The sequence below is a fragment of the Solea solea genome, chromosome 9 (assembly GCF_958295425.1).
Source record: "Solea solea chromosome 9, fSolSol10.1, whole genome shotgun sequence".
Lineage (NCBI taxonomy): Eukaryota > Metazoa > Chordata > Actinopteri > Pleuronectiformes > Soleidae > Solea > Solea solea.
The window spans coordinates 22,290,148-22,313,154 of NC_081142.1; the positions used below are offsets into that span (position 1 = coordinate 22,290,148).

Below are 23,007 nucleotides of genomic sequence, written 5' to 3' on the forward strand. Positions count from 1 at the left end.
TTTTTACATTATGAATGTGTTTATATTGTGAAGTATTTGTCGTTCCAAGTCAAAATTAACACTTTTATTTTTAAATTCTGTGAAACAATCTCGATAGACCATACTTTACTCATCCCACATGCAATATACTGTAATATAAGTGCAATATACGTACTGTATATAATATATCATGATCAACCCTTGTTTATACAGAAATATCAAGTCCATGTTATATATATTCTGGCAACTGTCGATAATGTAATTTCTATTTTATCTTTTTATCGTCTTAATATCTCTCGATATAAATGCATGTTTATTATTAATTATCTTTATCTTTACTGGGACTAATAAAGGATTATCTTATCTTATCTTATCTTAAATATCTATAAATATTATTTTGATATATTTTTCCTCAAAACGTTTCTCATTTGAGTTTGCTCTAAGATAAAGAAAACACAGCACTTTTTAATTTTAATATAATAAAACATTCATGTAAACATATTGTACTCAACTCCTGTTGATAGTTGACACACTTCACTGGACCTTTACAACTTTTATTTTGTTTAGTATCAAATATAATACATATCGGCAACACATTAGAAGTCGACTTCCATCTTTTGAAAGTGATTTTACTCACTTGGTTTTTGTAATCTAGAACATTCAAAATATCCAAAAGCAGAATGTTAATATAATAATACATTCATGTAAACATAGTGTACTCAATTTCTGTTGATGGTTGACAACTTGACACACTTCACTGGACATTTTTAAAAGTTGAATTTCTTTTTGTTAAGTATCTAATAACACACTCTTAACAGCAACATGTTAGAAGTCGACTTCCATCTTGAAGAAGTGATTTCAGTCGCTTCGTTTTTGTAATTTCGTCCATTTAAAACATCGAAAAGGAGCTTCGACGTTTTCGCTCCAGCCCTGGAAGGGAGCCAGACCGGATACAGGAACAACAGCATGTCCCAGCAGGCTTTGTGGTCCATGTCGTCAGGAGGGGGCGGTGTTATCTCGACCTTGGAGTTTGACGTGCAGCATGGCGAACAAGGAGCCGAGTGTAAGTGTTTAAATGCTGAATGATGACGGCTATCAATCGTTTTATTCACTGTGCTGAGGATAAAGTGACTAACGTGAAGCAAATAATGTGTTGTGAGATAAAGCTCGGCAGTGTTAGTAGTTACCTGTTAGGACAGGAGACGTCCTGAGTCAGGTTAGCACGTCAGTTAGCATGCTGCATTGAAACGACTGTGCTACTGTTAGCTTCTCATACAACGTTTAACCTCACTTTTAGCCCGTTGTTTAGCCCGGAGTGAGGTAGTTTATATAAAGACTACGACTCAAATTAACTTAAACTTCTATATTATAAATGTTCATCTATGTATGTACGTATGTATGTATGTATGTATCTATGTATCTATGTATCTATCTATCTGTCTCTATATCTATCTGTCTGTCTGTCTATCTTAAATGTCTCCCACATCTTTGCCTGGTGTGGGACTGGAAAATGATTATGTTTTTTCAAAAAAAGTGTCCGTTTTTTTTAATACAAAACTTTATTTATAATCTAAAATATCCTGGGGGCCACTGAATATCATAGTAGGGGGGGCAGGAATGGCCCAATCAAGCGAGAATACTCCTGATTAGCAGTGGCTCTGTCATGTGAGCTTTAAACTATATCGCGATTTTCTGTCATGAAATAGCAGAAACAATATTTGTAATTGTGCATTTCACAGAACTTAAAAATAAAAGCATTTTTGTGGCTCTATGGAACGATTTAGAGGTCACAATAAAACCAAACATATATAAATAATTCGGTATAACTGGTGATGGGCCACATGCAATTGATAAGAGGGCCATAAGTTTGAGACCTCTGATTTATATACTACAACGTACAAAAAAAGAGCTAAAATGTAATGGCAATGGCAAATAATGTAGGTCAATTAGTTGATTAATAATCAATCACTAATGAGTTAATTAGATAACTGATTAGTCGTTTTGAGTGTTATTAAAAAAAGTTTTCTGATTTTCCAGCTGTGAATATTTTCTGGGTTTCTTTGCTCCATGTAACAAAGAAATCATTAAAACTGTGTGGACAAAACAAGACATTTGAGAACATCCTAATTTCGAGGTTTCCGACATCTTATGGACCAAACAAGTCCTCGATTAATCAAGAAAATAATCGTTAGTCGCAGCCATAAACTAATGTTTACAATCCATTGGATTGAGATTATTCTGATTTGTGAATTTGCTGCTATGGCTATGTCTTTCCTAATATATCAAACATAATAATGTAAACAAAGCTAAACACTATAAACTCTATTTTAACCTAGAGGTCATTCCAGAATGTTCCACAGACAGCCCAGTCCCAAAAGAGATGAGTTATTGTTCATATACACTGTGACAAAGAAATTGCAATAATTGGTTGAATGATAGATGGTCGACCGGGATCCGTTTATATTTGGCACACTTGTTCATCCGTTTATATTTGGCACACTTATGTCGTGGATTCACTGTAAGTCACACAGTAACAGGACTGTCTTATTTTGTCGTCTTTCTGTAGCGTTTGGTCCATCTCCTCAGGGATCTGGCAAGCCGGATGTCTTCTGGTGGCAGAGGAGCAGGATTAGGCCTGAAGCTGGTGCTTGGAGCTGGCGCTTTGGTGTATGGCGTCAAAGAAGCCACATACACGGGTAAAAACACACTCACAACAGCACAGTACGTTCACGTTAAGCTCTTGATAAGTGCCAGAAAAAAGCAGACAGGTCATGTCCTCAGGTTGCACTGAGGCGCTTAGGATGAGTAGAAAACACCAGTCACTGCTGGCTGCTGTGAATGGTTTGTCATCCACCACTGTTTGTTGGTAAACTATTGGTGTCTGCAAATGCAGCTAGTTTACAGCCATATGTGTCACACCTAATAGTATTAAATAATAATAATAGTAATAAAAATGTATTAAAGCGTAATTTTATACATGTTATTTAAAACATAAACACTTAAATCTTAATTAAAAGGTGGGGAAAAGGCAGCTCATGTGTTTGCTGACCCTCCAAAAAATCTCCTGTGACCCAACTGAGGGTCTCAATCCAGTGTTTGAGCGTAGACGTCCTCATATTGGGTATATATTAGCTCAGCTGGTACAGATGCTGTTTATTTGGTTTGAGTAAAAAAAACAAACTATGTATAATTCTGCTAAGACCAACAATTCCTTTAATCAAGCCTTAAGGCGTTTTCACACCAGATAAATTATTGTTTTATTACTTTGTCCTTAATATCTTACATTACATTGTCTCTTTGTGTGTGTGTGCGACAGTGGAAGGAGGTCACAGAGCCATCGTCTTCAACAGGATTGGAGGGATGCAGATGGACACTGTTCTGGCTGAGGGGCTTCATTTCAGGTCCATCATTTAGTCAGTTTCAATGTGGTTTTCAGCCTCAAGAAGGAGAGTAGGGCAATAAGAGCAGCTAATAAACAAGAATATTGTGTGTTTGTGTGTGTGTGTGTGTGTGTGTCTGTGTTTGTGTTGTAGGATCCCTTGGTTCCAGTATCCTATCATCTATGATATCAGAGCTAAACCCAGGAAGATCTCCTCTCTGACTGGCAGCAAAGGTAACACACGAAGGCTGAAATAACACAAGCTGCTTTTTTATTTATGACGTTCCTTATCTTTGTGGTAGTTTCTTTCTTCCACTTCTGTCAGAAATGAACAGACCTGCAGCTCTGTCGTCTCTGAGGTTATTTTCTTTTAGAAATAAAACCTGTGTCATTTCTGCAGTTTGAGTAAACATTACATTCATTCATTCACTCACTCAATCACACACACTCACTCAATCACATTCACTCATAATAAACATATTGACTCACTCACACAAAAACACACTCATTCACTCACTCACACTGACTGTGTGCGTGTGCGTGCGTGCGTGCGTGTGCAGATCTTCAGATGGTGAACATAGGTGTGCGAGTGTTGTCCCGGCCCATAGCATCAGACCTGCCTGTCATGTACCAGCAGCTGGGGAAAGACTATGACGAGCGAGTGCTGCCGTCCATCGTCAACGAAGTCCTCAAGTCTGTGGTGGCAAAGTTTAACGCGTCACAGCTCATCACACAGAGAGCACAGGTGCATACACACGTTCACCCACACACACTTTTTATATAATATTTATAGTAGATTTTGTTTCTTTTTTTAATTACTCTACTTCAGTCGCATCATATAATACAGTGGAATGAATGATGTTGTTGTTGTTTTGCAGGTTTCTCTGCTGGTTCGCAGGGAGTTGTTTGAACGAGCCAAAGACTTTCACATTATTCTGGACGACGTCTCAATCACTGAGCTGAGCTTCAGCAACCAGTACACTGCAGCTGTGGAGGCCAAGCAAGTTGGTAAGACACACACTCATTCACTCACTCACACTGCTTTTTTTTAAAAGTTAAAAAAGTCTGACATGGACCAAACAAGGATTTACTTTTAATGCTGTCAGGCTTAAACAATTTACTCCACCGCCTGAGCTGAGCCAGTTTGTCAACTGCACCAAACTCAATAGAGAAAATCAGTGTTTTTAGCTTGCTGTTGTACTACTGCCTTGTTTGGTATGTTTGTGTCACTGAGGCAATTCAAAATAAAGGACTTAAACCACAGAAGTCACAAAGTAACACTTTTGAACATAGTGATGCACACAGCACTGGACCAACAGCGTCTGTGTGCTGTGGTCTAAAATTATTTGTTTTCCCAATGGAGTTTGGTGTGGGAGCCATTTACATACTTCTGTTTCCAGTTGAAAAAGCCTGTGTAACTGTGACACAAAATGGCCACCATATTGTTCACACGTGAAGACGCATTCTAATGTCAGGTGTGAACTGTGCTAGCATAGATCACCAGAGAGAGACAGGTGTTAATTGGCTTTCTGAACAGGGTCACACATCCTGTCAGTTCTTCTCACCACAGCATGTAGTCAGTGTAAGAAAAGGATTTTGTTTTTGTTGATGGGAATGTTTCTAACCTCACAAATGTGTTGGTGTTTGTTGTGTTCAGCCCAGCAGGAGGCGCAGAGAGCCCAGTTCTGGGTGGAGAAGGCCAAACAGGATCAGAGACAGAAGATCATCCAGGCTGAGGGAGAGGCTGAAGCTGCCAAAATGGTGACTGGACAGCTTCCTTTCTTGTCAAAGTGAAGACGGCATTGATTTATCCTGCTGACGCGACTCAGACAGGCTCACACTCTCTTTCTTCTGAGTTGAACCTACATCACACAGTCTGAACGTTGTCAGTCCGACTAAAACTAGATGAAAGTGGAAGTGTACTATTATAATTCTGAAAATTATTATAATTCTAAAATCATAGCAATAATGAGCAAATATTAATGAAAGGAGAGAATATGATCTGATTTTGTCTAACAACAGAATTGAGATGTATACAGAACTATAATAAATTATAAATTAAGACGTCTTTGTAGGGAGGTAATCTGATGATCTTGATGATGTTGATGATGCAGTCACGCTAACAAATTTAACTTTTTTTTATTAGTTAGGGCTGTGCTCATATAATCAATTTTCTGATTCATATTGAATTCATTTGGAAGATCTGATATCGACTCTAGATAGTAGAGACTCTAGATATATACTCCTTAGATAAGTCTTGAAATATGTGTAATTTCCTGTTAATGGTGCACAAATCTCACAGGACTATTGAAACTAACTATTACGCAAGACTTGACCATGGCAGTCTTGCGTGGCCATGGTCGTCTCGCGTATGCTTGCGTGACCATGGTCGTCTCGCATATTATCACGTATGCTTGTGTGGCCATGGTAGTATCCCGTAGTATCACATATGCTTGTGTAGCCATGGTAGAATCGCGTATGCTTGCGTGGCCATGGTAGTCTCGCGTAGCCATGGTAGTCTTGTGTAATCTGGCGTGGCCATGGTAGTCTTGTGTAGTCTCGCATGGCCATGGTAGTCTCGTGTGGCCACAGTAGTCTCGTGTGACCACAAGCTACAGTGAAGCTAAAAGCTACCATAACCAAGCAAAATTGGTAAGGAAACTGACGTCTTTTCATAAATCGATATTGAATCAAAATGCTTTCTATTTTGTGAATAATAATAAAATTCAGGATATCAGCGGCGATACTCAGTGATAGTTAGTGAGTATGGCTGCCTTTCCTTTTGTCCAGGAATTTAGCTGGGTATCTATTTATTTATTTATTTATTTATTTATCTATCTATCCCCTAATTTACTTTTTATGTGTGTTTGTGTGTCAGTTGGGTCAAGCTGTGACGAAGAACCCTGGTTACCTGAAGCTGAGGAGAATCCGAGCAGCACAGAACATTGCTAAGACGGTCAGTGCTACTGCTTTATCTCCTCTCTCTTGAAAAGAAAAGTCTGATTATGATGACAATGGTGGTGGTGGTAATGGCTGTTGTCTTCTTTCAGGTGGCAGCGTCTCAGAACAGGGTCTACCTTAATGCTGACAGTTTGGTCCTGAACCTGCAAGACCAGTCACCTTATGACAAGTAGGTTTGAACAAAAGTCACTCTTACTATGTGACACGTGACAGCATGGTAGGTTGTTCACAAGGTTCCAAGCGAGCTGAGCCAGTACTAAAACGTGACGTCCACAGACTGCCGATCACTGATTGGTCAGAGAGTGTCGTCACTGGAAGAGTTGTGAGCCAACAATGTCCAACTGTAGATTAAAGTTTGAAAGATTTTAAAATCCTGAAAACACGAGTTAATCTCCAACATTTAGCAAAGGAAATGTCTAAAATGTCAATATTTAACAGGGGAGTCTGGTGTATTTAGCAACAGCACTGCTGAAAGTTCAGTGACTGTGTCAGATGGAGTCTGTGCTCCGCTCAACCATTCTGTGAACAAATCTTTTTAATCCACTGATTCTAATGATTCAGTTACACCCAAAACAACTGCTTGACAAGTCACTAGTTTGCGCACGCTATGACGACCCTGCCCACATTGAGGAGGAAATTTGAAGTAATTGAACAACGAAACCAAGTAGAGTCAAGCCGAGGAGAGCTAGAACTGTATAATGGAAAAAGACAATTGCTGTACTTGGAGGCGACAGTAATGGGAGATCACGTCTCAGCACCTGAGAGTTGGAACGTTTCCCTGCACAGTTAAATATTAAGTCATTACAGTCAACTATGAAAGTAAACAACTGACTGTTGTGTACGTGAAGACCAAAGTCTCACAGCTGCAGTAACAAGAACAAAGGTGATGATGAAAGATCCATAAACGGTGCAGGATTATTAAACGGCTTCTTCCATCAGAACCCTAAACTCAGACACAAGTATACATACTGTACATAAGTCTATCTATTGTCACATGTAATTGCCTTCCTCTATAAAATGTCCTGCAGGTGGTGCCCCCTCTAATATTTTTATAGTTTTTAAAGAAATTTCTTAGTATATCGTGTGTTTATTTATTACTGTGTGTGTCATTTTTGTTTTATTGCACTAGTTTTCAAAAAAACCCACCCCTGATTTTATTCTACAATAACAGTAAACTTCTTATAAATTCTTCAGGACATATCAAAAAGTTTCTGTCCCTTTTTATATTCTTCCATACAGACCAGTTGCATTAAGAAATGCCAAAAATGCCTGTTTTCCAATCATTTCCCGATAGCTGGCTATTTCACAATGCCTCAATCTTATTCTACTCTAATCTCTGACATTTCTCTTGTGTGTGTGTGTGTGTGTGACCACTAATGAGCTTCTGTTTTCCAGTTTCTCTCTGGCTAAGAAGTTATGAAGAGGATGTGAAGACATAAAGCAGAGGTTCCTCCATGGACACCTTCATCTGAACAGTCTGACTTCTGCACACAGGACAGAACAATTTGGAAAGTGCACATCAAGAAAGAAGCTGTTAATTTCTATTTTGTTCTCTATGATTCTTTTTTTAACCTCTGTCAGACTTTTGGGAGTGGCCTGTAAAGAACCAACACTCGTCTGATCTCATTTCAGCTTCACAGAGAACTAATCAGACTAAAGAAAAGAGACATTTATTTGATGTCCCTGATCATCTGTAAACTGTGATGCCAAGCTTATCCCGTCATAATCAGTACACCATGAATGAATGAATGCAACAAAAACGAAGAAAAATGTAAAACAAATGTCTTCTGTGTCCAACATGTCATGTATCAAATGATGGTCGTGTTCATCTCCTGATCTTTGGTCTCTGCACGTTGTTGTCCGCCAGAAGGCCGGTTCAGGACGTTGCATGGTGCAACTGTAAATCTGATTCAGCAGAGCAAGTTAATGCTAATTTATCTGTTAATAAACATTTCTTTTAGGTGTGCACGCTGGATTATGTTATCAGTCTGACTTTATCAAATTTATAGGGATAGAAGTGAAGCTAATCTAATCAGATTAAACACAGCCCAGCTGGCACCAGCAGCAGCAACCCAACAGATTTTATTTACAATAACATTAATTATTATAATAAAAATGATGACATGCATAAAATACATATTGCTATGCACATATAATGACCATGTGGCTACAAATGCTGTGATAATCGTCTTGAAACATAAACATCCCTGAAGATGAGTGTAGAATAAAGCCAGTGGGCAGCAGAGGTCAATGGCATGAGGCAGTGCACATGTCAAACAGGTGCCCTTACCTGCCCTTACAGTTGTCAAAATACCTTTGTTGTAGCTGTTACTGAGAAAATTAAGAGGGAAACAGACTGATTTAACGTTATTGGGAAGAAAAATAACACAAAACCCATAAACAAATTAAAACACATTAAATTCCCAGTTTGTTGAAAAAAATATAGGCCCGAGCACTTGCGCTGTGGTGTGAGGACCTACTAGAATTATTATTTTCTTTCTCCCCAAAAATTGTCACGCAAAGCAGAACTGGCATTTTTTCCCCCTAAAAAAAATCAGGGAAATGTGTAGAAGTTGTAAGGGCCTGCACAATGCTCCTTGCAGCTTTAATTTGTTTTTAAATTATTATAAATTATTGTTCACAGCTTTTTAAAAGAGAACTGTGATGAAGAATTTCGAACTTTGATTGTGAGCTTTAAGCTGTACAGCTTTATTATTTATTAGAAGTTACCAAGGGATGTGAAACATCAAAATACTTATAAATCCATTCATAATTAATTAGTTGTTCAACCACTGCATTTGGCCACATTTTTTGCAGTTGCTGAAGTAATGGCAATAATATTTGTTGTTTCATTTTCTATTAATACGTAGTATATCATAGACTTTGATGCAGTGTTTAATTTCAACAATTCCCTGTATTGATTTTTTACATTGCTTTGTTTCATGAAAAAAAGAAAGAAAACAGCACATTTCAATTCAAATCAAGCTTTATTATGAACTAATTGTCCAATAAAAAACTAGTAAAAACAACAATATATATTTTAAATTTTTTTTTTTTTTTTAAATCAATGACCATAAACATTCTCTTAAAAGATATTTAAAATAGAAATAAAGCCGTTTTTCTACCACCGAAAATGTTCCCATCGTGCATTGGGAAACAGGAAGCGTTCTCTCCTTTTGGCGCGGTCTTGTAGCGGCGTCGGCCATCTTGGAATCACACCAGTGTTCCTGGCGTTGTGTGTGTATGAGTGTGAGTACTTCACTCATTGAAAGACAACGAGTCGATTTTAGGAAGAAATAACGCGTTTTTTGTGTCTTTACTAACCAACACTCGGTAGGAAAACCGTTCTATTTTGCTCCCCGCGCGGTGAAGCAAACTCCGGGATTATCAAAAGTACAGTTATGGCGACCGCAACTCCAAGCCGTGAAGCTGGCCGGCCGGCGGCCTCGACACCTCTCTCCCCGACCCGGATCTCCCGCATGCAGGAGAAGCAGGACCTGCAGCACCTGAACGACCGGCTGGCTGTGTACATCGACCGTGTCCGGTCCTTGGAGGTGGAGAACGACCGGCTTATGGTCAAAGTGTCCGAGAAGGAGGAGGTGACCACCAGAGAGGTGAGTTTAAACTACAACAGTCAGCCGAAGAGCCCTGCAAAAGTGTTCAGACTCCGCTTTCCGTTGTTCCGCTGTAGTTTTCTTCCCCCCACGGTGCAGCGTTAGCAAGTACCGAATATACCCACGTGCTGTTTACGGATTACAGTTAGCAGCTGTTCAGTAAAATGTGTAAAGTTACTATTTATTTTTTTCCTCATAATATAACCAGTGTTCCCGTGAGATTGTGTAGTTTTAGCACATGTGTGCTAGCTCGTCAATGTAGTGGTTCGATAACGTTCAGACGTCAGGGGGCAGGGTGTGTTTACTGGCTGCTTCTGCCCGCCAATCTATGAATAATATCACTGATATTACGCCTCTTATTGTGTTTACAAAAAACAACTTTTATTGTGTTTTTTACTTTAAAAAAAAAAGCAAACTTAATCTCTTTAAAAAAAAATTAAATGTATGTGATTTCGTAAGTATTGGTATTTTTTAACTTTAAAAAATGACTAAAATGTGTCACAACAAAAAAAATATTTGTAAACTTTAAAAAAAAATTAAAATAAAATTGTTTTTACCCGTGTGTGTGTGTGTGTGTGGGCGTGTGCCCGCGCGCGCTCTAAAATAATTCGAACCGAGACGCCTGAGGTTCTTTATTTTCAACTGTATTCGCAAATTCATGCGTTCATAGAAGGAATTATTTAGCTTTGGCCTGAAAAGGTTGAACAAAATATCAATTTGTGAATTTATGGGGAATAAATGTAATATCACAATTTTACAGTTTCATTTCAGTTGCTAAGTGTTTCTTGTGTCATTGAATAGTTCAGTATCCATTGTGTAATGTACTTATGATTATTGTCACAATTGATAGCTGTTTAGTCCATAAAATGTCAAGAATGTGGACCCAAACCTGGAAATGATGACGTTCTCAAGCGTATTGTTTTGTCCACAAATCAATATTAAATAATTTTTTTGTGATATTGAGCAAAGAAACCAGAAAATATTCACATTTAACAAGCTTAAAATGTTTATTTCTTTATAGGAAAATTATATTTCTTACACCGTTGGAGAATTATGTCTTGAAATTTTTGTTTACAGCTAAAATGACTGTATGTTTGTCTCTGACATCATGCAGGAGAAACAGTCTTGTTTTGTTTTCCCTCTTGAATCTAAAGCACAGCTGAGTAGTGCCTCAGGTCATTGAAACTGTAGGAAAAGCTCAGTGAATAGGATGCAGATTTTTTTGGCAGTAGACGTCGCCTGCAAACGCATATCTCAGGAAATTATTTGCTTGGGAAAATATTTGCCCATGTAGTGTCGGGTATGTAAATTACATGCTTAAGATGAGACACGCCCATGGGGTTTAGGCACAGACGGCGAGGATTGAGTTAACATGTGTGAACAAGATGTGACTTCAGCTGCTTTTGTACAGTCGTTCCATGCTCTTCAAGGCCTCGCCCACATGGAACATTGTTGTTCTTAAAGTTTTTCGTAAACACATCGTTTCAGGAAATGTCTTCATCCACACGAAACCCCTCGAGGTGACTCTAAACTCAGTAGTACACACGCCAGACCTGTATGTGGCGCTGTGTGCAGGCCGGTGCGATATCACTTCCAAATAATATCTGGAAAATTTGTGTCTATATCCTGATTTATGAGATATGTGTGGCCATAAAGCTGCGCAGAGAATACACTGAATTCACTCCAAAATCAAACGAAGGATATTTACGCGTGTTACAAACAATGACATTGACAAGTATGCCGTTAAGTGACTTAAATATATAATTTGACTGTTCTGTGTTCAATTTATAATATTTAGAGTATTTCAAAAATGTATTCAATCTAATATGTTGATTATCAATGCATCAGACTTTAAACCAAGGAAAATAATCATAGATACTTTATCATGATATGACAACATCCAAAATCGTATTTATCTTATCTAATCAATAAAATATGAGCTATAATGCAAAATAGACCAAACATTCTACAAATCCGAGAAGAGGAAGACAATGAAGAAGAGACTCCAGACACTCTGGGACCCATTTCCAAAAGGTTAAAGCATTTTATTCCTCCCAAAATGCCGGATCTGTGTGGATAAAAAGCCAATATGGTAAAAAAAAAATTGATTCTCCCAAACTTGTTTTCGTGTGTTGTGTACGGTCCCCAAGTTTCATGTGTTTTTAAAAACAAGAAGGCTTGCAACACGGCATTCTCCTTGAAAGCTAATGCGTGTCACTGGACGTCGCATAAGTGGCTGCATGTAGCCCATTATATCCATTAAGTAATATATGTCTATGTGCTCCTCTTGTGTAGGTTTCAGGCCTGAAAGCTCTGTACGAGGCAGAGTTGGCCGATGCTCGCAGAGTTCTGGATGAAACGGCTAAAGAGAGAGCCAGGCTCCAGATAGACCTTGGCAAGTTTCAGTCTGAGTTGGAAGAAGCGACACGCAAGTATGTTATATTCTACAGCTCGCCTGGTGGCTCAGCATTTGGAGAGAGCGTCACAGTAATAACGGTCGTTGTTCTTCCCCCAGTGGCAAGAAGAAGGATGGTGATCTTGCAGCAGCTCTGTCTCGGGCCAGTGGTTTGGAAGCCCAGCTGAACAAGAGTGAAGCGTCTCTTTCTACTGCTCTGAGCCAGAATGCTGCTCTGACTGCTGACCTGGCCGATCTCAAGGGTCAACTGGCTAAGGTGAGCTAGAAGACGAAGCCACAAGTGAAACCTAAACATCATGATGGCTCCAGTTGTTTGGTTGAAATTGGATGATTCATACATACTCTCTGTGTTATCTTATCAGTTCTCCCTCATGATGTATGTTTTCACATTCTTTTTCTCTGTGGCGTAGGCAGAGGACAGCCATGCTGTTGCCAAGCGCCAGCTGGAGGCCGAGACACTGATGCGTGTCGACCTGGAGAACCGCTGTCAGTCACTGAGTGAAGAGCTGGAGTTCAGGAAGAGCATGTTTGAAGAGGTAAAGTCAGTGTGTGCTTTGTGATAGAGGTCAACCAAATCAAAAGGAGTTTTTCTATGGCCAATCTTTAAAGACTTAAAAAGAACAAATGATCCCAACTTTCAAAAACAATTATTGAAACATTTAATGCCTAAAATATATACGATACTTGCTCAGAGAACACATGTAAACTTGAATAAATGAAATAAGTTAACAATGTTAACAATAATCCAGGTACAAACCGTAGAACCCAGCAGCATTTCTTTGTTTTTTTCGTGTAAAGAAAACGTTTATAACAATAATTACTTTCTTGAACACAGAAAAATCTACATGAGAAAAGTGCATCCTCGCCTTGACTTATTTTAAATAAATAAAATCAGGTAATCAATGAAGTAAATAATAACGTAGAACGATATGCTGCACTTGACTTAGCAGCGCCATCTCCTCGCTTATGAATCAAGAAATATGTTTATGTCTGAAAACAATTTAAACCTGTGAGATGTCAAACATTGGGAACTTTGTCCTCTGTTTTCAGGAGGTGCGTGAGTCTCGGCGTTTTCAGGAGCAGAGAATTGTGGAAGTCGACTCTGGAGTCCGACAGGACTACGAGTTCAAACTGGCCCAGGCCCTGCAGGTAGGTTTGCAGCAGCTGTTGTCTTGTCAATATGAACCTCCAGTTTTGAGGTCATCGTTTGTTTCCACTGTCACCAATACACACCAAAGAACAGAAGTGACACTGAACTGAAGATTTTGACTGTGTTTTTCTTATGTAAATGTCTGTAATAATTGCTGAAACCTCCAAAAAAAGTCTATTTAAGTCATTTTCATTAACACTTTCTTATTGTTTTTTATAGTGTTTGACTGATCCCACATTTTATTGATCATAGGACTAATTGATTAACTGAGAAAATAGATTAACAGATTAATGAATTATGAAAGGAATCACTACTTGCCACCCATGTCACTATTGTTTTGGTCTTGTTCCTGCAGCTGTATTTTATTTTTGCAGTTATCGCAGAGCCTCAAATGTCAGCCTTGTAATGATACAACTAGTGTTTTCTCTTTATTTTACATTTTTGGTGCATTTAGACGCTTTTGTCTATAATTGACATGGACGTCTTTAAATTAGAGCATTAGCATTAATTGGCTTTGTGTTTTCCACCAGGATCTAAGGAAACAACATGATGAGCAAGTTTCTCTTTATAAAGGAGAACTGGAGCACACCTTCCAGTCCAAGGTAAGAAACGCACAAAGGGAATTTCTATTTCTTTATCTTTTTATAATCTGACTCTGACACACAGTCTGTCCTGTTCCTCCCTGTAGTTGGATAATGCCAAGGTTTCCTCAGTCTTGAATGACAAAGCGTTGAGCTCAGCCAGGGAGGAGGTGCAGGAGTCCCGCATGAGAATAGAGAGCCTGGGATATCAGCTGAGTGCCCTGCAGAAACAGGTACTTACTGCACACACACCTTCACTGACATCACTGCTGCTCGGCTCCACCCCTCTGATACTCACGCTGCCCTGTGTGTCTTTGTAGGCGTCCGCTTCAGAGGAGCGGATCAGAGAGCTGGAGGACTTGCTGTCTGCAGCTCGAGACAAGCACCGCTACGCCATGGAGGCGAAGGAGCAGGAGATGAGTGACCTGAGAGAAAGGATGAACGCTCAGCTCAGCGAATACCAGGAGCTGCTGGATGTGAAGCTCGCCTTGGACATGGAGATCAACGCATACAGAAAGCTGCTGGAGGGAGAGGAGCACAGGTACGACACACACACACAGAAGCACACAAAGACCTAAGAAACAGACAAAATTCACTGTAAAGCGTTCAGTTTTATGATTACAACTGAGACCATGCATGTCACACCCGCACATGACTTATACCCAGGTTACTTGTGCAAGTTTAACTTAAATAAATAAAAAAAAATTGTTTTCTTTGCTCGTGTCTACATTGTTGAATGAATCAAAAATCGATTTTAATCGAATAGAGGTGACCCATGGAATCAGAATCTAATCAAATCTTGAATCTCTGAAATATTCACACCTCTGCATACCATGTTTGAGTGGTTACTGGATTTATTAAACTTTGTAGTCCTAGATAAGACGGTGTGTGGTTTGTGCCGGGTCAACGCTGATGGCTTGAACTTGAACAGACGATATCGTCACTTTCTTTCGACCCCAAAGAATCTGATTGACTTAATTTGGTTTGCTCTGTTTCCTCCAGACTGAAGTTGTCCCCCAGCCCGTCCGGCAAAGTCACCGTCTCCAGGTTAACAGGCTCCTCCTCCTCCCGTTCCACCAAGAGGAAGCGAGTGGAAACCACTAAGGACATGCTGTCGGAGGATTCCACAGCCAGCGGTGCAATCACCATTTCACCCACTGACATGGACGGAAATGCAGTCACGCTGAACAATGATACTGAGCAGGTACGCAGGACTGGACTCATCACTCGTCTTTTTTGTTCTGTGTGTCTGTGAGTGTAAAACTGAAAAGATTGCGTTAATTGCATTTAAGGCTTTTATTGTGTTTTATAGGACCAGCCTTTGGGCAACTGGAGGTTGAAGAGACAAGTTGATGACGGGGACGAGATCATCTACAAGTTCTCTCCCAAGTTTGTCCTCAAGGCTGGACAGACGGTCACGGTAAGAAAATAAATGACTCAACAATGTGTGTGTTTATGATGGTATCCTTGATGTTGCTCCTAAACGAATGAAGTATAGTTGAGTTCTTTGTGTGCATTTGAACCAGTGAGAAAAATGTGTTGAGCTTCATCTGCCACAGATAATGAGCTAAAAAAAAGAACCCAGAATGTGAAAACTGTTTTAATGAAGCTGATTCAGCTGATGAAAATGATCTTCCTGCAGACATGGAACCCAACTAAATTCATCTACAACTATTTGTAGTAGTAGTTTGACCGTGTATCTGTGTGTGTGTGTGTGTGTGTGTGTGTTTCCAGGTGTGGTCTGCTGATGCTGGCGTGGCCCACAGTCCACCCACTGACCTGCTGTGGAAGAGCCAGGCTTCCTGGGGCACAGGAAATGACATGGTCACTTCTTTGGTCAACGCTGATGGCGAGGTAAAACAAAGATCCTTATTTGGATACTCACTCTCACACTGCCTTACCATTACCTCATTCGAACCCTAAAACCAGGTTTTAACCCCTTAAATGTTAAAATATGTCACAAAGACATGTTTTAATCTATTGTGACTGTGCTGAGTCATGTGGTGTTTTTGTTCCTGCAGGAGGTGGCCAGGAGGAGCGTAACCAAGACTCTGGTGGAGGTGGAGAATGGAGAGGAAGAGGAGGAAGTGGAACAAACGGTGAGTTTCTCCGTTCTCCCTTTTTCTGTCTTGCAACAAAAGAAGAAAGACATTTTTGATAGTGTACACAGTCACATAAATCCACCTCCTTCCCCTTACATAGTGCTTACCTCGACAACGTTCACATGATGCATATGTTGTGTAGTACATATACTACACAATTTTAAAAGAAAAAGATTTTCCACTAAGAACAACCTCTAGCTGTTAAATAAAATGCTAATAAATGGCTCAGTTATATGGCAATATTTAACTGTCATAATTATAAGATCACACAAGGGACAGGAATCAAGATTATAAAATAAATTAAAACTGAGAGGTGGAAAATAATCTTGTGGATTAAAGATGTTTAGTAATTGTTTGAAGTAGCATGGTTCAAACTTTTCTGTGAAGATATGAGCTGGTGAGAGTAAGAGCTGTGGTTGTGATGAGGTGGGCAACATATACAGTTGAAACCAGAGGTTTACATACACTATATAAAAAGACACATATGCTTTTTTTTCTCACTGTCTGACATGAAATCAGACAATCACTTTTCCTGTTTTAGGTCCGTTAGGATTACCAAAATTATTTCTATTTGCTAAATGCCATAATAATGAGAGAAGGATTTTTTTGGTAAAGCCCAAATGAAGATGTCATGTCTTTTGGAAGCTTCTGATAGGTTTATTGACAACATTTGAGTTAATTAGAGACACACCTGTGGATGTATTTTAAGGCACACCTGAAACACACTGCTTCTTTGTGTAACATCATGGAAAAGTCAAAAGAAATCAGCCAAGATATCAGGAAGAGAATTGTGGACTTGCACAAGTCTGGTTCATCCTTTCCAAATTGTTTAAAGGCATAATAATCATAGTGTATGTAAACTTATGTTTTTTTATAACTTAAGTTATAAAAAATTGTCTAAAAAAAATTCTCATTATTCTGGCATTTAGCAAATAGAAATAATTTTAGTAATCCTAACGGACCTAAGAGATATGCAAAACCGATGACCAGTAACCCAGATTTCAATGTTTCCAGACTGTAGTTTAGTTATAAGTCTTTGAATTTTTACTTTAATGCTAAAGTTTAAACATTTTGTCCGATGATATGAGCTCTAAGATCTAGGATATCGACTAATTATCATGATTGTCAAAAAAATTAAAATTAATAATTAAAAATTATTATTTTTTGTCCATTTCGCCCACGCTTATGTTTAGTTTTATGTCTAGTCCCGTGAACCCACCTTTTTGCAAAAGACAGATCAATGAATGTTAAACAGTGATGGCAACATTGTGATATCCCAGAAGAACTGACAGAATACAGCTCTGTGTGCTGAGACAACAGATCTCTGTCTGTCTGTGTAAACACACAGACCTTTTTCACCTGCAGCTGTACAGTCTCTCTCTCAGTCTGCATCTGTTGGAGCAGTGAAGCTTATTTTAATCATAATGTAAAAGTTTCATGACATTTTTTTGTCTCTCCTTTAGGGCAAAGGCTCCTCCAGAGAGTGCTCCATCATGTGAGTTCTTTGTGCTGCGTTGATGGCTTTGACGTCACTACATCACACGTGTTCCTGCCCATTGCCTCATCAATTTTTTTTTAGTGGTTTTTTTTTCCAAGACAATGTAAGAACTTCTGGACTAACAGCCTCTCTCTTTTTACCGCTCTCTACATTTCTGGTCCTTTAATTACTCGTCTTTTCCTTTGACATAACTAAGAAATATCTTCATGCTGCTGATGATGCGTCCCATTTTGTCAGACAGCAGGTGTTACTCATGATTATTCCCACTCCTGCTCATAATACTCTACATGTGTGATGAAGAGGACCTCTGTTGCCATAAAGATAAAAAAAAAAAAACACGGCTAGTTCCATGTGTGATGAGCAGCTGTTTGGAGAACGGCATTCTTTTAAAAGCTCAAAATCAAGACATTTATCTGTGTAGTTACACAGGTGAATCCAGCCTGTCTGCACGTTATTCTCCTTGGTATATATTTTTTTTTAATGTATCCTGCAATGAAGATGAAAAAGAAGCGCAGTAGAATGTGGAGTTTGCTTGTGTTTGGTGATGAAAACAAAAGGATTTGCAGATTCACTGCTCACTAATTTCCAGCTGTTGGGCGTTAAAGACCACTATAGATAAAATCCCAAACCTTCTCGGAAGAGGTTGACAAAGCCAATCCTCGCTGCTCCGTCACTCTTTGCTTGCTTCTTGATAGAAAGCTATCAAACACGATTGTCTCATCTGATCTGCCGTAATGCGGCAGAATCAAAGCCCGCTCTTCTCCCACAGAAAACACTACCAACAGTCGTCACACTTCTCCCTGCAGTTAATACAACGATATACTCACTAGACAAATTTTGTAGTTCCACGTATTTTCTATGGCTTAACCTGCACAAAAACACAGCTGTCAGCTACAACACGAAACCCAGTTTTTGATGTTTCAATGCTGTAGCTGGTCTCTGTTGTCTTTGTGTTCTACTTTTTTACCTCAGTGATTCTTGAGGGCAGCACAGTGAGAATCATGCCTGAGCCAGTGTTTCCCTGACTATCTATATGAGGGACCTACAGAATATCATTTTAAATTGGAAAATGGTCATCATTTCCAAGCTTTTTTCTTCATTTTATGTATGTTTAAAAACATACACGCACACAAATTTTAACTTTAAAGTTGGGGGGGAAATTCTGCAAACCTGTTTTTGGGAATCACTGGTCTGTGCTGCCCTGGGCTGACCTACTACTCCGTAAACTCATACATGCACACATGGAACGTTAATAAACTCCTCACCAGAGAATGGCAACAGTGACCTGTGCTTAAAGCTCAACAGGTATCAGGGTTTTTCTTTTCTTTTCGTTACTTTTTCTTATGTTAAAACAAGTGTCTTACCACAAACACTCCATTTCGGTCTCCTGTCTGACCTCTTTGATGACTGAGTGTTAGCCTTGAGAATGAGTGGCTCTCACTTGTGCGAAACTGGGCTGAAGTTACTAGGAATTAGCTGATACGACACCTTTCGTGTCTGGATTGGTTCAATACTGGTCAAACTCACTGGACCAAGTCCGATATGATCCAAAAAAAAATCTTGCAGAGACTGTAGCAACAGCATTTTAGCTCAGTTGTGTTGTTGGCTGTTGATTCCTCCTTTTGTTGGAGAAGAATATTTGTTTATGCATCAGCACAAAGGTGTTTTCGTTTGAAAGGTGTAAAATGACTTTATCGGACTGATATTGGTGGATATCAAGTCGTCCCTAGAAGCTACAGACCACAGCAGTATAAGGAAGTGAACGGATAAAGCTCAAGCTTTCATGTTACGCCACACTGGATGAATGAGCAACTTCGAAAAATCCTCTTGCTTTTCATTTCAATCAAAATCAATTCATTTGGAAGACGATTTTAACCCAAAGCAACTTTTGCTGCCAGCACAACCACCAATTTATGCTTCACTGTCTTACCTAATGACATGTAGACTAGTGTAGCTGGGATCAAACCTTATGACCTTCCTGTTACAAGACATACTGCTGATCCACCACCGCCCCATCATTTAGGCAGCCATGACATCAGATCAGAGCAGCCACACACACGTCTATGAACAGAGCTCTCACCTATTTTCTCCGCCACCAGTGGACAGCAAATTAGAATGTTTGTTTTAGACTCAAATCATTCTCGTGTTTGGTTCTTTGAATGCTTTTTATCGGGAACTATTTGCAGAACCTTCCCAAAAACAATTTCCCCTAAGTTTTTTTTTTTGAAAAGTTCCGTTTAGAGAAATGTCTTTATACACAAAACTACTCTAAACGCTGTAGTATACTTGTCAGAACTGTATGTGGCTCTCTAACGTAACCACAGAAACTGTGTTAGAGAGGTGGGACTATGACATCGATGTTTTCCTAAAGTTCCCGATTCGTCGTATGTACGAAAAATGCAAAGGTGGTGTACGACAAAAATAAGCAGAAATGAAGAAAGATGTGTGTACTTGTGTACACTGGTGTTTAGTTGAGTGCAGTTGTATTAAAAAAAAATAATATTTATTATTTTGGTCATTTTCAAACGTAAACACTATGTTAAATTCTTTTTTTTAAATCTATGAAATTAGAGGGTGAGCTACCACACGCTGCGCACACATCCAGTGTGGCTCAAGCCTAACGGCGCCCCCCAGAGGTGCCTCATGTATGGCAAGTTAAACTCATGGCGACGCGTTCACTAGATTAGTTTCCTCGTTGAGATGTTGAAAAAACAAACACTGCCGTTGTGTAGGTTTAAAGGCAGCAATGTTGTCAGGCGTTACAGACGGTGTGTGTTAAAACTGACATAAATATAGCCTCCAATCTTTTGTAAAATCTTAAGTTTTGCACACGGTGAACAGTGGAAGCAGCACTACAGTGACTGAGGTGATATTTCTTTCTCGCGCTGTTATTTAGAGTTGTACAAGTGTTGCTCTCGCACCTTGTGTGCCATCTTGGGAAATTCACTTTTCTTTTTTATAATAATTATAATGTGTGCGTTTGTTTGCCGTGCTTTACACTGCTAGATATTTTTTTCCCTCCCCTGTAGTTTTATTATCTATGTAATCAGTTTATTTACATGAAAAATTCATTATTTTTTTCTATGTAGGATTTTCTGTGGGTGGGATTAAGAGGCCGGGCGTTTTTACGAGATGAACTGACCCCAGGGTGTTTTTCAGGATTTTTGATAAAAGCCAGTCGTGAACACTTCTCCTGTAATGTGAGTTTAAAGTCTTCACTGGGAAACAGTGACTTCCTGTTTCATAACTGACTCATGACCAAGTGACAATGTGAGATTAACTGTGACTTTGAAGATAATCTGATCCATTGCTCTACGAATCCCAGATTGTACGCTTTTGTGATATGGTCTTTTTTTTCCCTCTCTCTATGGCTGATACTGATTTTCTTAGAATATCAGGGCTGATAATTGATGCCTAAAAATATAATTGTTTAATGATGAAATTATACAAAAATCAGTCGTCAAACGTCACTAATATTCTGTATCTCCAAATAGACATTTTATGTCCGCGTTGTAGTGCAATTATATACAGTATTCTCATTACATATTCGTATACGTATAAATTCATTATTGAAATACATGAAACAGGTACTCAAAAAAATGGGGGGAAAAAAAACGTTTTTAGCAACATTTATCTAGTTTCTACAAACAGAAATGTGTCGTTTGTAATAATCGGCCAATACCGGTTATAAAAACATTGCCAATGTCGGCCTCATAAATCGCCACGACAAATTATAATCTGTCTACCTCTGGTTTTAAACATATGCTTGTAATCCAATGTGTAATTCAGTCCCTCCAGGTTCATCAAAATCCAACAAATGTCTAATATTTTAATTATTAACCAATCGATACTGGGGGTAAAAAAAAGACCTAATCAGTTTAATGTGGACCTTTCTTTTCTTTTCTTTACAAGCCAAAGTTAACTAATTTTGAATGTCAACAACGACCTTGTTGTAGTTGTATTTTCGTGTTCTTTGACTCTAAAGCACATCGGATTTTCAAATGTGACAAATGTTCAGATCCTGGAGGGACTGTGTGTGTGTGTGTGTGTGTTTGTGTGTGTGTGAGAGAGAAAATGTACAAACCAGGGTTTTTAATCAGGAAAGCATAGGCCTGGTCATCATCATCATCATCATCATATAGGGGAGGGCTGAGTGGGTGTGGGGAGGGTGGGGGGCGCCGAGCATGCTACATGTTTTTGTTTTTTTTTGTTTTTCATTCATGATTAACTGTTGAACTACTTTTTGTACACACAAACAATAAATGTTTTACATGAACATGCACTTTCACTGGTGGTTATTGATAAATTCATACACACAAATACCTACAGGGACATAATTAATGAAATAAATTCAATCAATCACTGAAACTTAAAGTAGACAAAAAACCTCCGACCCAGCAACCCTTGTCACATTACCTGGTCGGCCAGTCAGACAGAATTGAATTTGTACACGCTTGAAGAAATGCAAGAATAAATCAATAAAGGGAAATAAGTTAATCGGAAAGTAAATAAAAATAGGAAGAAATGAGGGTTGCAGTGGCCACGCCATTTTGAATCTGCAAAACCTTTCTACAATTTCTCTTTGATGTGTCTTGTACAAATTGGCACCCTTTTTTTATGTCAGTAAGACAAAGCTCATTTACGTAGGGTGCAAATCGCCAAAATTCAAAATGGCCAACTTCCCGTTAAATTGAGACCGTGGTTACAGTCGACTTTTTTGTTCCTCTTGGTTTATAACATCTTCCCACCAAGTTTCAGGAAATTCGGTGGAACTCAATTTTGCCTCAGTTTTCACCTTGGGGGGGGCGCTATAGAGCCCTTGAGCAACGCACAGGTCCGGGAACTATGCTAATATAGCATTTTCGCCAGACCTGACCTCCATGCCAAGTTTCAAGAGTGTCTCAAAAATGACCACAAAGCCACAGATATAATAATATGAAGGATTATACAAACTCGTTCCAGGAGTTTGGGCCCCTGGCATTCGTGGTTTGGGGCCTAAATAAATGAGGAAATAGCAGAAATACAGAGAAAATTGTAATATTATAATTTAAATATGTTTTAATTTGCACTTTATTATTAACATGTAATTTTGGCACTTTTGGCCCTCCATACAAGACACTATTATGTTATTGTTTTAATAAAATATAGCTTTCATAACTTACAACAAAAAATATAAATAAACATAATAAACGAAAAAACAGACAACACAATCAAACTTCATTTTAAATGAATTTCTCAATAAAGTGGAACAGAAAACAAGAAGAAAACCAAACACAATCTGCAATGTCGCCCCCTCACCTAAGGGAGGCAGCAGAGGCAGAAGAACA

General features: G+C 38.9%; 2 protein-coding genes across 2 annotated transcripts; both read left to right on the plus strand.

Moving 5' to 3' along the window:
- The first annotated feature begins 947 nt into the window (after positions 1-947).
- On the plus strand, positions 948-8,294 carry phb2b (prohibitin 2b). Its single transcript, XM_058639456.1, has 10 exons — positions 948-1,042; positions 2,546-2,675; positions 3,296-3,380; positions 3,513-3,592; positions 3,919-4,103; positions 4,237-4,366; positions 5,016-5,119; positions 6,237-6,314; positions 6,409-6,488; positions 7,715-8,294. Exons 1-10 carry the CDS (start codon positions 1,022-1,024, stop codon positions 7,737-7,739), a joined length of 918 nt encoding a protein of 305 aa, XP_058495439.1. The 5' UTR covers positions 948-1,021; the 3' UTR covers positions 7,740-8,294.
- A 1,227-nt stretch (positions 8,295-9,521) lies between these two features.
- lmnb2 (lamin B2) lies at positions 9,522-21,956 on the plus strand. The gene is made up of 13 exons (XM_058638024.1): positions 9,522-9,933; positions 12,229-12,365; positions 12,449-12,605; positions 12,760-12,885; positions 13,400-13,498; positions 14,030-14,101; positions 14,188-14,313; positions 14,401-14,621; positions 15,083-15,284; positions 15,393-15,500; positions 15,815-15,934; positions 16,102-16,179; positions 17,646-21,956. Exons 1-13 carry the CDS (start codon positions 9,721-9,723, stop codon positions 17,679-17,681), a joined length of 1,695 nt encoding a protein of 564 aa, XP_058494007.1. The 5' UTR covers positions 9,522-9,720; the 3' UTR covers positions 17,682-21,956.
- Positions 21,957-23,007: the final 1,051 nt, after the last annotated feature.

What these genes read in the sequence shown, in the direction of transcription:
- phb2b (XM_058639456.1), top strand. Translation starts at nt 1,022, where the DNA reads ATGGCGAACAAGGAGCCGAGT. An exon ending in TGGCGAACAAGGAGCCGAGT is followed by an intron (nt 1,043 to 2,545) that starts GTAAGTGTTTAA and finishes GTCTTTCTGTAG; the next exon opens with CGTTTGGTCCATCTCCTCAG. An exon ending in CTCTCTGACTGGCAGCAAAG is followed by an intron (nt 3,593 to 3,918) that starts GTAACACACGAA and finishes GTGCGTGTGCAG; the next exon opens with ATCTTCAGATGGTGAACATA.
- lmnb2 (XM_058638024.1), top strand. Translation starts at nt 9,721, where the DNA reads ATGGCGACCGCAACTCCAAGCCGTGAAGCTGGCCGGCCGGCGGCCTCG. An exon ending in AGGCTGGACAGACGGTCACG is followed by an intron (nt 15,501 to 15,814) that starts GTAAGAAAATAA and finishes GTGTGTTTCCAG; the next exon opens with GTGTGGTCTGCTGATGCTGG. An exon ending in AGGAGGAAGTGGAACAAACG is followed by an intron (nt 16,180 to 17,645) that starts GTGAGTTTCTCC and finishes TCTCTCCTTTAG; the next exon opens with GGCAAAGGCTCCTCCAGAGA.